Consider the following 13,524-nt stretch of genomic DNA (forward strand, 5'->3'; position numbering starts at 1 on the left):
AAAGATTTTTGGGCTGATAAAGATAAATTTGATTTTAGTGATTACCCAGAAAATTCACAATATCATGATAAGACTAATAAAAAGGTTATTGGTAAAATGAAAGATGAAGCTGGAATATTAGTTAAAGAATTCATTGGTTTAAGAAGCAAGATGTATAGTTATATTAAAGATAATAATAAAGGAGATAAAAAGCTAAAGGAATTAAGAAAATATTATTAAAAACGAAATAAAACATGAAGACTATAAACAAACACTATTTGAAAAGAAACAAATACATCATACAATGAAAACTATCAGAAGTGTGAACCATCAACTTAATAGTTATGAAATTAATAAAGTATCACTCAGCTGTTTTGATGATAAACGGTATATATTAGCTAATGGATGTAAAAGTTATGCTTATGGTCATTATCTTATCAATTCAAAATCCTGAAACAATTAGTAAAAACACTTTTAACAAAAATTATATAAAACATTGTTAAACATGTACATGTGACACATGCTTGACAGACAAATTAAAAAAACATATAGATTCCATAGTTTTGTAAAACATTGTATTATTATACATGCGCTGATGAAATGTGCTATCTACATTAAACAACCATTGTTAAAAACATGCACTAAGACACGCCGCTACAAAACCAGCTATATTTTACCCATTGTCGCATTTAGCTTAAATCAACATTTGGCAGGGCCTTGTTAACACTTGATTTTGAAGAGCATTTTTAAGCCTCTGTTATTCTCGAATATTCTTCGAATATTCTTGAATCAATGGGAGGAACCCAATTTTCACTTCGTGAAAAATTTTCCCACCGTCGCCTAGAATTATCGGGGGCTCCATCCCCTGCTCGATCACTTCGTGATCTGCGCTGCCGAGCCCCCTCAAAACCAATGCTTTCTTAACACTTGATTATTAAAGACGGTTTTTTGAAGAGCATTTTTTAAGCCTCTGTTATTCTCGAATATTCTTCGAATATTCATCGAATCTGGAACCCGAATTTTCACTTCGTGAAAAATTTTCCCCACCTGGGTTCCAGAATTCTCGGGGGATCCATTCCCCTGCTCAATTTTAGCTACGCTAAAATTTGCGCTGCCGATCCCCCTCCGAACCGATGCTTTCTTAACATTTGTTTGTAAAGACCGTTTTTAAACGATTAATTGTAACCTCGAGATTTTTACCCCCTTTGAAATAATGACTATTTTTTACACAGCTTTTTTACATGACCTTTTACCAGAGGGACGTCTTTGAACCATGGTCTTATTTTACGTTGTTATAAAGATAGTTTTTACCCAAGGTTATATGTAGTATAGTACATGGGGCGTATGGGATAAAAAAAAGTAAACTTTTTTTGATCCCCTACCCCCATGTACTATACTACATATTCATTGGGACACAAAGGATTTTAGTCTATAGTGCAGCTGACAGTTACCACATGCTAACCTGAGCAAAAGCATAATCATTGTATTGCTTTGATTATATCTGCCAACCTGAATTGAAATTAATGAAGATCGTGAGGACCCGGCAAAGAAGTGAGTTTATGTATTTACGTTTGGTATACTGTTAAACAGAGCACATATGTTATTTATACTATATCATTATTTACTAGATCGAATAAAAATTATTTACTTATAATCTATACGATTCCGACTCACGTATCTATCGGACTGCTAACCTGAGAATCCACAGATTTCTTTTTTTTTGGATCCATCCCCAATCCGTGCTGGAGGTATTTTCATTGGCAAACCAATGATCTTTTTCCTGCCAATGAGCAGTCATTTTTTTGCACATAGATGGTGATCTACACCACCGTTTAACCTTATCTATAACACTTAGAGAGTAAAATGTTATATTAGGTTGTTTTCCACAGTACTTGCAAATCTCACTTTTGGAGTTAGCCAAGGAATAGTTACATTTATGTGATGGGTCCAGGCAAATCCAATAACATTTTGCTTCTTTATAACCAAGTTGTTGAAGGAGTCTTGTTACATGTTCCCATTTTGTTGGCCAAAGATTATCCATCATTTCATTTAGTCCCTTACCCCAATTAAGGAGTTGTTCAAATGCTTTATCGTCGATTTCAGTTAACTTTTCAAATGGCGGTTGCCAAGTTACTTTCCAATGTTGCCAACTACATTTCCAAATATGGAATATTCGTTATGAACTTGTCAACTTGAATTGTGAAGTTGTGTAACTTGAGTACTGAAGTTGGGAACTTGAGTACTGAAGTTGTGAACTTGAGTACTGAAGTTGTGAACTAAAGTTGCGAAGTACAGGCAAACGCGAAAGGTCTTTGTACCCTGTAGACATTTGGCAATGAATCCGTTCAGTAAGCAAGGAAAAGCTTTACCAATAGAAGTAAGAAATGATATACTTGAAAGGTGGTTAAATAACGAGCGTTTGACAAACATTTCGAAACAACTGAACCTACCGTATAAGACTATATCAAATATAATAGATCTATGGGTAGACACTGGTTCTATTGCACCTCGCCAGAGCGAACGTGATGTTCGAACCGCGCGTACAGATGACGTTATTGCATACACTGAATATCTAAAAATTAATAAACCATCTATTTACGCAAAAGAGATTCAGCAACACCTAGCAAATAACAAAGTTTGCCTTCCAGCAAACATACCTAGCAGCTCATCCATTAGTAGAATTTTGAATAAAGATCTTGGTTACTCTTACAAGATAATAAGTCAAATTCCTCGAGAGTCAGACGTAATGGAGAAGTTAGAAGCTTACGTAGCAAATATTTCATCGATTGATTGCAACCGCATGCATTTCTTTGATGAGTCGTCTGTAGTTGTTACGAGTGGCAACAGACGTCGAGGGCACAGTATTCAGGGTACTCCTGCATTTGAAATCCAACGATACGCTTCTAGTGCCACATTTACTGTAAATTTATTACATAATGTAAACGGCGTATCGCATTATAACATTCTTAGAGGGCCGTCAAACGGATTAGAATTGCTAAATTTCTTCGATGAAGCTTTTGAGATAGACGACATTCTTGGAAACCCTGTCATTAAAGATGATGATGTTATTGTGATGGATAACTGCGGCTTTCATCATGGTAATAATGTAGAACCACAATTACGAGGTATGCTACAAGACAGAAATGTGGAATTAATTTATCAACCACCTTATCATCCGTGTTACAACACATGTGAACAGTGTTTTCATCATATGAAAACAATACTGCGTCGATACACAAAATACACCGAGAAATACACTGAACTGTGCATTTCCGATGCTATAGAAATGATAGACGAGGGTCTCTCAAGACAGTTTTTTAAGTTTTGTGGATATACATAAACTATTTATGAACATTTTATTACCTTGTGCCAATATTTTTATTTTTTGTTTGTATAACTATTTTTATTCGCTGTTGTGCTAATATGTACATAACAAAACTTCAAACAAACAAAAAACGTTTCACCTACGATGAATAACTTTGAACAAGTTTTGCAATGCAAATGCAATGTCAGTGCTCTAAACTCATGAATAATTTTTGTTCATAAAATCTGCTGCAGAAGAAAGTAATTGAAGACCGGCACCACGCTCACTAGTATTATTGTTGTCATTGTCAGGCAGAGTAGTGGAGGCGTTTGTTGAATAAGCTTGTCCCTGATTTGGTGCATATAAACCATTGTTTGCTAACGTAACCACACATTGTGGGGAAAACGACTGTGTTTCATGACGATTGTAGGCTGGTGATATTTGCATAGCTATGGGATACGTTCCCATCTCCGGCATTTCATAACTCTCGTAAACAGACTGTCGATGGGGATTATATGCAACGCCAATTTGAGGCTGTAAACAGCCTGTCATACCTTGAGAAAACCTTTTTTCATGAGTGAAATTGAAGTCGCTGAAATTATTGTAGAGTTTTCTTGCGCGACGAGGTTTTTAGCGCGACAACGTTCGCTACTTGAAGCTCTGCTGCTTGATGAAGATGAACTCAGTTCAGAATCACTTGTTGAGCTAGCGACAGTGTAACGTGGTTTTTGCTGTCGTTTACTTTTTTTCGTATGCTTTCTCCTTGAAGAATGCTTTCGTTTGAAGATCTTGTCTTGTGCAGTGTAGTTGGTATTCGTACTATGTTTTTGTGTGATTTTACTGTCTTTGTTTTTCGTCGGCGTTAGGTTCATGTTAACGTTGAAATTTACTGCATGGCCACCAGCTTGCATTTGCTCATATTCTTTAATTCCTACAACACCTACATCACCAATCTCGTCTTGCAAAGTTTTCTTGCATTTCGCCAGAGTTATTCCGAGTTGTTCAGCGTCGTTTGTAGTTTCTGCGGGAATTTTATTGTTGAAGAACTGGCGCAAAATTCTGATATCGCGAAGAAGTTTTGGTCTGTTCATTTTATATTCAGCATTAATTTTCATCAACCTGGGGGTTAATGCTTTTATAAATTGGTGCTCACTCTGGCTTTGAAAATTATTAACACCATTTAATTCTTCTTGGAGTTGCTTAATAGTCTCGTGTTTTTGTTTTATCTTAAACTTCAATCGATTCATTTCCGCAGAATATTCGGGATGTTTGTCTTTAAGTCCACAATAAGTAAACGCGGAACATTTTTCAAGAATACACGGTTTAGTTTGTGTGTTTCTGTGACCTCGGTGGTGGCAGTTGCTGCAGATGACTTTGTAATTACCAATCATTGGTAATTCAGGAACATTTAAATTCATTGATTCTAATTGCACGTTCATCTCTTCCAAATCTTGTTTGTTGTGATGAATTGAGTCTTCGATTGTCCTTCGCCGATTTTCCAATGAGCGTTTAGCGGGTATACTTGTATCCTATTTCAGATAGGTAAACGCAACATTATAAATTTATACATTTATTTTTATTGTAACCACAAAAACATTGACGCACGACAGTATTCAGTTTTAAGAAATATGTCACTTTACGACCTACCTAGTACGAAGCAGATGGATTTTCATCCACGTCAAGACAGCTTTTTGCTTGAGATTTTGAAAATTTTAATAACGGTGACTGCTCCCGCAGCAAATCGAGTTGAAATTCTAAAACTTTCCTTGCCCCAAGCGGCAAGTTCGTATTCTTTAAAAGATGATCAAGATTTTCATTACTTAACAATTTCAGCGACAGTCGTGAAGAAAATTCATTTTCTTTCAAAGCTTTTTCTATTACTTCATGACTTTGTTTCCCAATTTTATCCTTAAAACTATTAAGAAACTCCTCCAATTCATCTGCCATTATCAGTGAACAATTTATTTAGCTTTTACTTGCCTACAACACAGACCTTTCGCGTTTGCCTGTACTTCGCAACTTTAGTTCACAACTTCAGTACTCAAGTTCACAACTTCAGTACTCAAGTTACACAACTTCACAATTCAAGTTGACAAGTTCATAACGAATATTCCATATTTGGAAATGTAGTTGGCAACATTGGAAAGTAACTTGGCAACCGCCATTTGAAAAGTTAACTGAAATCGACGATAATGTAAAAACCATTTTGCGCTTTAATATCTACCAACTTTAAAATTGCTTCTTCGACAAATTGCGAGAAATCTCTAGAAGTTGACATTTGGGGATCCGCAGTAGTACTAGTACTTGAGTTAAGGTCAGTACTATGGAAATCAAAATCATCACTATCATACATGTAGCTAAATATATCATTGTCACTGAAATCCTCGACATCATGCCCTGATGAAAAGTCCATGGACTCTGAATCGTCAGAAGTATAACATGACAAGTCATCATCTTTGGTTGTATCATCTATTGTAATTTCTTGAAAATTAGATGAATCAAAAATAAGAGTATTCGAATCATCAGGAGACGTTTCCTGGTTTCCAGATGTCACAGAAGACACATTTCTCGAATTATTGCCATGCCTCCAAGCAGTGGAAACTGACACAGCTTTACCTTCACAAATTTCACATGAGCAATGTACGTGCACTGTACTTCTTTCCTTGCATCGACAAAGATGAAGAGTTGCTTCTTTGTCTGCCATTAAAATCCCCCGCTGTATGGTTAGCAGTCGCTGACCAGGAAGCCCAACAAGCACAAAAATACCAATAATATCAAGAACAAACACTAGATGGACGAATATTTTCCCCTCTTTGCATCTTTATGAATCCGAATTAAATCTTCGATTATAATGATAACAAAATGGGCTTCTTGTGTCTGCTTACATCACAACGAGGCACATACGGGCATTCCACAACGCGTCAAGAAGTTTCCTGCACGTGGGTGACTTACGTCTCAAACGCACCTCCGTTTACTTACTTTTTTGTGCTGTTAAAAGATGGATAGCGATAAATCTCTTCAAGGTTTGTATTTCCCTATGTCTGTGTTACTTTTCCTTGTGCTTTTTGGAGTTAAACGTCAGTAAAAAGTCGAGAATTTTGAACACGCCTTAGCAAAGCTGTCAAAGCTGCCAAGTTTGTGACCGAAGGAACTATGTAGGGGCCGTTAGATGCGATAAAGAAAGTGTTGTTAAATTTTACGGTAATTTTAGGGCTTGAATTTTGGTTATAGCAATTAAGTAAAATAATTCCAAAAGAAAAGCCTTTTTATTTGATTGATTTGGAGACTTAAGCCTGGTTTCCATTAAATCGTAAGAGTCGTAATGGTTGCAAGGATCGGAGTGCGAATGTCGTCACAACTTTGCTATTGACACGTTTCCATTAAATCGCAGTCGCGTGTTGAGTCGCGTCCACTCGTGTGTGACAAATTCAAAATGGAGTCAAAGATTGTTGAAGAGGTGCTTGTATTATTTCACTTTGGCTGCTTTCTGAGCTTACTCGGCCTGTGGAGATTATATACAAAAGCAAGAAAACGAAAGCACAGATTCTGGGTTCGCAGTATTTTTACTGAGACTAAACGACGGCGCTATAGTAACTATTTTAATCTAGTTCAAGAGCTAAAATTAGGAGACAGAAAATTTTATTTCAGGTACGCAACTTAATAGTTTTACAGGTGAAACCAAGTTAATTTTCATAAACTGAAAATTTTGCTTAATTAAATTTGAAGGGAAATATAATGGCATTCAGTTACATAGCCATCCCCACAACGGTCCTGTAACGTGAATTTCTGAGCATTGTAAGTTTTCATTGCTTAAAAAGTCTGCACAAAAAAAATTTGCATTGCAGGACCAAATTTGCGTGCTGGAAACCCTGATATATATATTTTTATCTTTTAAGATATTTGAGGATGTCACCTGAGCGATTTGAACACTTGCTCTCAATAGTGGCACCTCTTATCACAAAAAAACCATGCAATAGCAGAACAACTATTTCTCCTCAAGAGAGACTTATCCTAACATTGAGATTTTTGGCCAGTGGAGATTCACAACAAAGTCAATCATTTGCATTTAGACTTGGTAAAACTACTGTGAGCAATGCAATTATAGAAACAACACATGCTATTTGGGTTGCATTGAGCAATATTTATTTGAAATATCCCACATCAGAAAATGATTTTTTGAGGATAGCAAAAGTTTTTGAAAATGAATGGAATTTCCCAAACTGTGTTGGTGCTCTAGACGGAAAACATGTGGCTATTGAATGTCCCAAAAGAAGTGGGTCTGCCTTTTTCAATTACAAAAACTTCTTTAGCATTGTCATTATGGCAATGTGTGATGCTAAGTATACATTTACAATGGTCGATGTTGGTGGATATGGTAGAGATAACGATGCTGCTATATTTGAAGAATCTCAATTTGGGCAGGCATTTACCCATGGACGAATGGCTATACCAAGTCCTACTTTAAGAGGAACATTCACTCTTCCTTATGTAATAGTGGGTGATAATATATTCCCTCTGAAACCTTGGTTAATCAAACCATATCCAGGCAGCTCCTTAACAATAGAACAGCGAGTGTTTAACTACAGACTATCCAGATGTCGTCGCACCATTGAAAATGCCTTTGGCATTTTAGCTGCCAGATGGAGGGTATACAGACAGCCTTTAAGGGGTGGATTAAAGGGAATAATTAACATTGTTAAAGCAACTCTATGCCTACATAATTATCTGGTTATGACAGATAATTCATTCTACACTCCACAAGGATTTGTGGATTCTAACAACACATCAGGTGACATTGTTAAAGGTGACTGGCAATTGTTGATGGGGAAGCGGTGGCTTGAACCAGCTTCCACGAATGGCCAGAAACAGATGCTCTTACGAGTCTACGTATGTACGAAATACATATTGTTCCTATTTCAACAGTGAAGAAGGACAGGTTCCATGGCAATTGGCTCATGTTACAAACTTGGGACCATTGCTGCCAGTTCAAGAACCTTAACGACCAATTGTCTTCTTCTAAGTGCATATATTTTTGTATTTTTTGCAATTTCTAGAACTAGATAGTAATTTTTATGGTATAAATGGTAAATGAATATCTCCTCAAACTAACAAAAATTTTTATTCTTGAAACAAAATGTATTAACTCATTGTAAGCCAAACTCAATTGAAGATTTATTGTTATTATTATATACGTTATAAAAAAACAATCATGTTCATTGTAAAGTTATGTACATGTTTACTCTTTGCCATAAAATTGCTATAGAATCATCCTTTATCGCAATTGTCGTCTTAATCGCTTCGAATCAAGTTTCCATTAAGTCGCAGAAGTCGTAGCGACGTATGCGACGCGATATTTACGACTCCTACGATTTAATGGAAACCAGGCTTTGCACGAACGAGTTTGGCGCCAAAAATCGTAAACGCTAAAAACTTTAACTGGCTTTCTTCGACGAAAAAAATACTAAAATATGGATATTTATTTGCGTTTTGCTATATTATATCTACAAAAAGTGAAAAAAACAACGATTTGATTGGCTTTAGTCAGACTACTTTCCTGCAAGCGACAGATGTTGGCGTCAAAAATAAGCTCAACGACCGCTCGTTAGGTGTTGCTACGCTTTTTTCAAATGAAATTTGAATAGTTAGTTTTTTATCTCTATATTTGCCTTGAAGTGTTTTTAAAATTGTCTCTTTCATTTTCTGATTAATCAGTAGAACGCATGAAAGTGTCAAATACAGTCTATAAAAGGTATTTGTATTTTTTAGACTGAATGTACAAGATGTGAAAGATTTTTTTATTAGTAGCAATATGGAGACAGAAGCTGGACTGTTTGAAGGTAAAGAAGGTGAAAACTTCCAGGATAATGTCATTGGACATATCATATGTAGGGACTGGTCAATATTTTTTGAGATGGTGGGAAAATGAAATGCATCACATTTTCATTCCATTTTCAGTTCTCTCTCGTGCAATTGATAAATATTGAACATTATTATGTATCAATTGTCAAAGAAGTTATTTTAGTGTCTCATTGACTGCATCAAGTGAAAACAAATCAGTTAAGTAGTTGTAAATGTAATTATTGAAATAGTCTCAGCATCCAAAATAAGTGGAAGAGCACTAAAGACCTTGATGCAGCAAAGCTTGCAAGCAGCAAGAGACACATTAAGGGCCTGTTCATATGGGGTGGGATAGCCCACCTAGCCGGGATAATGACGATGCAGCGAGATCCGACCTTGTAGAGTATTTTATAGGTTTTGCATCTTGTGTTCATATGGAAAGTGAGCCAGCACGGTTAGGTGAGATCTCGGTATGAGGAAGCCGGGATCTCTGTCAAGTGGGATGAAAATATTCCATATGAACACAAATTAGTTAGCGTAGCCCAGTGAGCCGGGATAAAAACAACACTTTGGAACACACGAGGCAGGAGTCCCATAAACAAAAATGGCGGAAAATAGTGAGCTTGCTGTCAGTAAACAGACGAAGAAAAGAGCATTTCGTTGGAATTCTGAAATGATTCACAACTTGATAACATGCTTAACTGCTTACAAATCGCGGATGGAATATCAAGCGATTGATTTTGACGCGACAGACCGCTCAATATAAAGAATTAAGGAAAGAAATGGCTAAATTGTACGAGGTCGAAGACATTTCGTTGTTTGGTCCAGTGTCGTTAACCTCTCCAATTAATCCATCTGAACACAATGAAAAGAGTAGAAAGGAGTTTTTAGCGATGCAAAAGAAGGAGAATTCTCAAATACAAAAGGGTCATCAAAGGATCCAAGAGAAAGTTAAAGTAATTCGACAAAACTTTGCAAAAGCTGTAACTGCTGGCACGAGGAGTGGAAGCGGAAAAATTGTATTTGAGTTTTACGATGAATTGGTTCGTATTTGGGGAGGATATCCCTCCACAGAACCTCTTCCTTTTGGTATCGATGCCGAAAGTTTTATTGACGAGGAAACATCAGAAAATGTTACCTTGTCAGAACCATTGGAGAAATTAACCAGTACATCTACCCAAGATATTTGCTTAGAAAATGAAAATAACGGAGACAAAGAACCCCCAAATATTTTGAAAAGAAAAGCAGAGAGTCATGTTCCAAAATTAATCGACAACAAGCGGAAACATCTTGAAAAGACATTGTCTGCAGCCCAACGTGACAAGATGTTATTAGATGAGGCCAGAGAAGATATGAAATTCCGCAAAGATCTGGCAGCTAGTATGGAGCGTTCCACTGAATCTTTCGCCAATGGTTTGGAAGGAATAAGCTCTATGATGTTGCAACTTGGCAAGAGTATATCTCAGTCAGTTGAAATGTTAGCACAAGCAATGGTACAACAGCAGTATATGCCACAACAACAGCAGTATGTGCCACAACAACAGCCTGGTGGTGTTAATCACAACATATTTTACCATAACCAAAGTATGTACCAAACAATGGGGATTCCCCAACCTGTATTTCTACCAAACAACGAGACACAAAATGGAGAAGGAAATCCACAAATTCAAATGAACAACAAAGGTTTTAATAATTAATATGCACTTATTTAATATTTTACAGGTCTGGTATTAAACATAAAGTTTTTTTTCTGTTTTTTAAATGTCAGACTTCTGTACCAGGTAGAATTGCATGTATATAATTAGTCAATAAACGTCTGACAATTTCACCTTCTCCATTATTACAAGAATACACTGGGCCTGGGATGTTGATATTTTCTTCTTCATTTCTTTTTGCATGATTAATTTGCATGGTTACTAGGTTCTCATTTATATAAGCTGAGTGTTTCTCGCAATAGTTATGCAATACAAAGCAAGCATAAACTAATATTGGTACCTTTTCTAATTTAAGGTCAACCTTTTTTGTTAAAACTGCCCATTGTGCTTTCAGGCGGCCAAAAGCACATTCAATACGATTCCTAGCTGATCTTAACAAATTGTTGAAAATGACTTGCTCATTATTTTCACATGAATCATATTCCTTCATACAAAAGGGGGTTAGTGGGTAGGCTGGGTCACCAATTAGATAATTCGGAACTTTCTCATACCCTTGCAAAACTGATTGAAAGACTGCTGGCAATTTTCCTTTTCGAAGTTTGTCATTTATTGATGAATTGGCAAACACTTTGGCATCATGAACACTGCCTGGCCAGCGACATTCAACATCCATGAATGTTCCTCTGTAGTCACATACTGCTTGGACGTTCAAAGAATGAAAACCTTTGTAATTATAATAGTCTTGTGGATTGTTTGGTGGGCAAATGATTGGTATGTGTGTGCCATCAATGCAACCAAATGCTTGTTGCATGCCAAATTTACACTCAAACTCTGCTACTTTCATTCTCATCTCATCTATGTTTTTTGGAAGATATACATAACTAGGGCCTAGCAATGTCACAATAGCTTTGCATGTTTCAAATACTATGTTTGATGTTGTATTTATTCCAATACCAAAAGCATTCGCCATCATACATAGAGAACCGCTGTCTTTCAAGAAGTATAACGTAACTGCTAATTTCTTTTCGGCGCTTATAGCCCTTTTGTTTGGACCATTTAGATTTGGAGCAATTGATTGATGCAACATTTCGGTTAGTTCTGTAAAGGCTTCCTTGGACATTCGAAAGTTCTTTTTCCATGTCTCCTGGGGGGCTATACCATACAGCATGTTTTGCCACCATTGATCAGTACGGCCAGGCTTGAACCAGCAACTTCGCTTGGCACGTCGTATTCTTCTTTCTTTCAATGTCTTCAGTCTTTTAAGGAAATAGCTCTGCCTTTGAAGATTAGCTCGACAAATTGCTTCATGTTGCCGCTTTTCGTTCAATTTGTGAAGCAAAATGAAACCGCACAATTCAATAAACAAAGCTGTGAGAGATATCAATTGAGTGCAAAGGAAGAGCAAAAGCTTGTTTTTGTTCGTCATTTTGAATTATTCGCGCGTTTTAACGGCTTGGTCCCAGTCTTCAACGAGTGCTTGCTCGGTAAAAGCGGGCTTGTAGGTGGGATTATGAGCGGGCTTGTTAGCGGGATAGTTTTTGGGATGGTCTCATATGAAACGAATTTAACACTCAACTCAGCAAGCATAGCCATCCCGGCTAGGTGGGCTATCCCACCCCATATGAACAGGCCCTAAAAGAAATGGGCATAACTGTATTGGGAACCCAGCTAGCAATTCTTGATGTATTGAAGGATATTGAAGGATCTCCAGGTTCAGGTAATAGGAGATTTGCATTCTAAGGCAATCCAGTTTATTTACATTTATAGCTCTATCCTTAGGTACATTTGGTTAGTACATGCACAAATCGGTTAACAATACTTAGTTTGTACAAGTGTCTCTGATTAACCTTAGTACCTTTAGAAAATTTTTATTATAATTTTAGATTCTACAGCCAAGTCAAAGCGGAAAAAAAAATTAAAAAAACAGACAAAGGTAGCTGGACACCAACACAGAGAACAGATTATAATACTAAGTAAGTATTCTACACCAAAAATATACCTCTCACTAATAACTCTTGACATTTTTAGTGTAAAATTGGTCTTTTAAGTGCCACATTTACAAAATGTACATTTGCAGGTTTTATATTTCTGTTTGAAATCTGGATTAAATTTTCTACAAAATATATCAATTTAAGGTTGGATTGCCGGAACACATAGTAGGAAGTATCCTTAAACACTCCTCATTTTTTATAGAACTTCAGCCATCGTCAAGGCCTGCAACAAAACTTGGCCTGGCAATGTTAAAGTCGTCTTCAAAGGCAATGAAAAAAATTCTTTACAATTGGAAGAGTTGTCGGAACAACTGCTACCGACTTGTGGTATTGAAGCAATAGGGTTTGGCCGCGGTAAGTAATTCTGCAATTTCTCATTAGAGTACTAATTTTATGATAACAGTGATATTTACCTTTCTTTTTGTCGTGGTAATATTTTCAAAAGAAGGGCCATGACCAGATCAGGTGCTCCTGCAGGATGTCTACCTACATGCAAATATTTTGAAGTGATGCGTTTTCTTCATGAGAAAACTTCCAATTTGCCAACTCATAGCAATGTTGACATATCCCTGCAGCATCCAGCCATGCAATTGAAACTGGTAATTTTGAGGATCAATCAGATGCTTTTTCCCCTGCTATATCAACTTCTTCCACATCAACATTTCAACCGATAGCTTGCTCTATGCCACCATTATCTCTAACAACTACGACACCTGAAAGACCTATTGATGAAAATACTTCAAAAAAGCGTAAAAGA

The 13,524-nt window shown here is 36.6% G+C and overlaps 1 protein-coding gene across 1 annotated transcript; it reads left to right on the forward strand.

The window, feature by feature from the left end:
- Nucleotides 1–2,725: 2,725 nt before the first annotated feature.
- Nucleotides 2,726–3,319, forward strand: LOC124458303. The gene has a single exon (XM_047008346.1). The coding sequence runs from the start codon at nt 2,726–2,728 to the stop codon at nt 3,317–3,319; it is 594 nt and encodes a 197-aa protein (XP_046864302.1).
- Nucleotides 3,320–13,524: the final 10,205 nt, after the last annotated feature.

This window comes from Xenia sp. Carnegie-2017, unplaced genomic scaffold, assembly GCF_021976095.1.
Source record: "Xenia sp. Carnegie-2017 unplaced genomic scaffold, XeniaSp_v1 HiC_scaffold_6, whole genome shotgun sequence".
Taxonomy (NCBI): Eukaryota; Metazoa; Cnidaria; class Anthozoa; order Malacalcyonacea; family Xeniidae; genus Xenia; species Xenia sp. Carnegie-2017.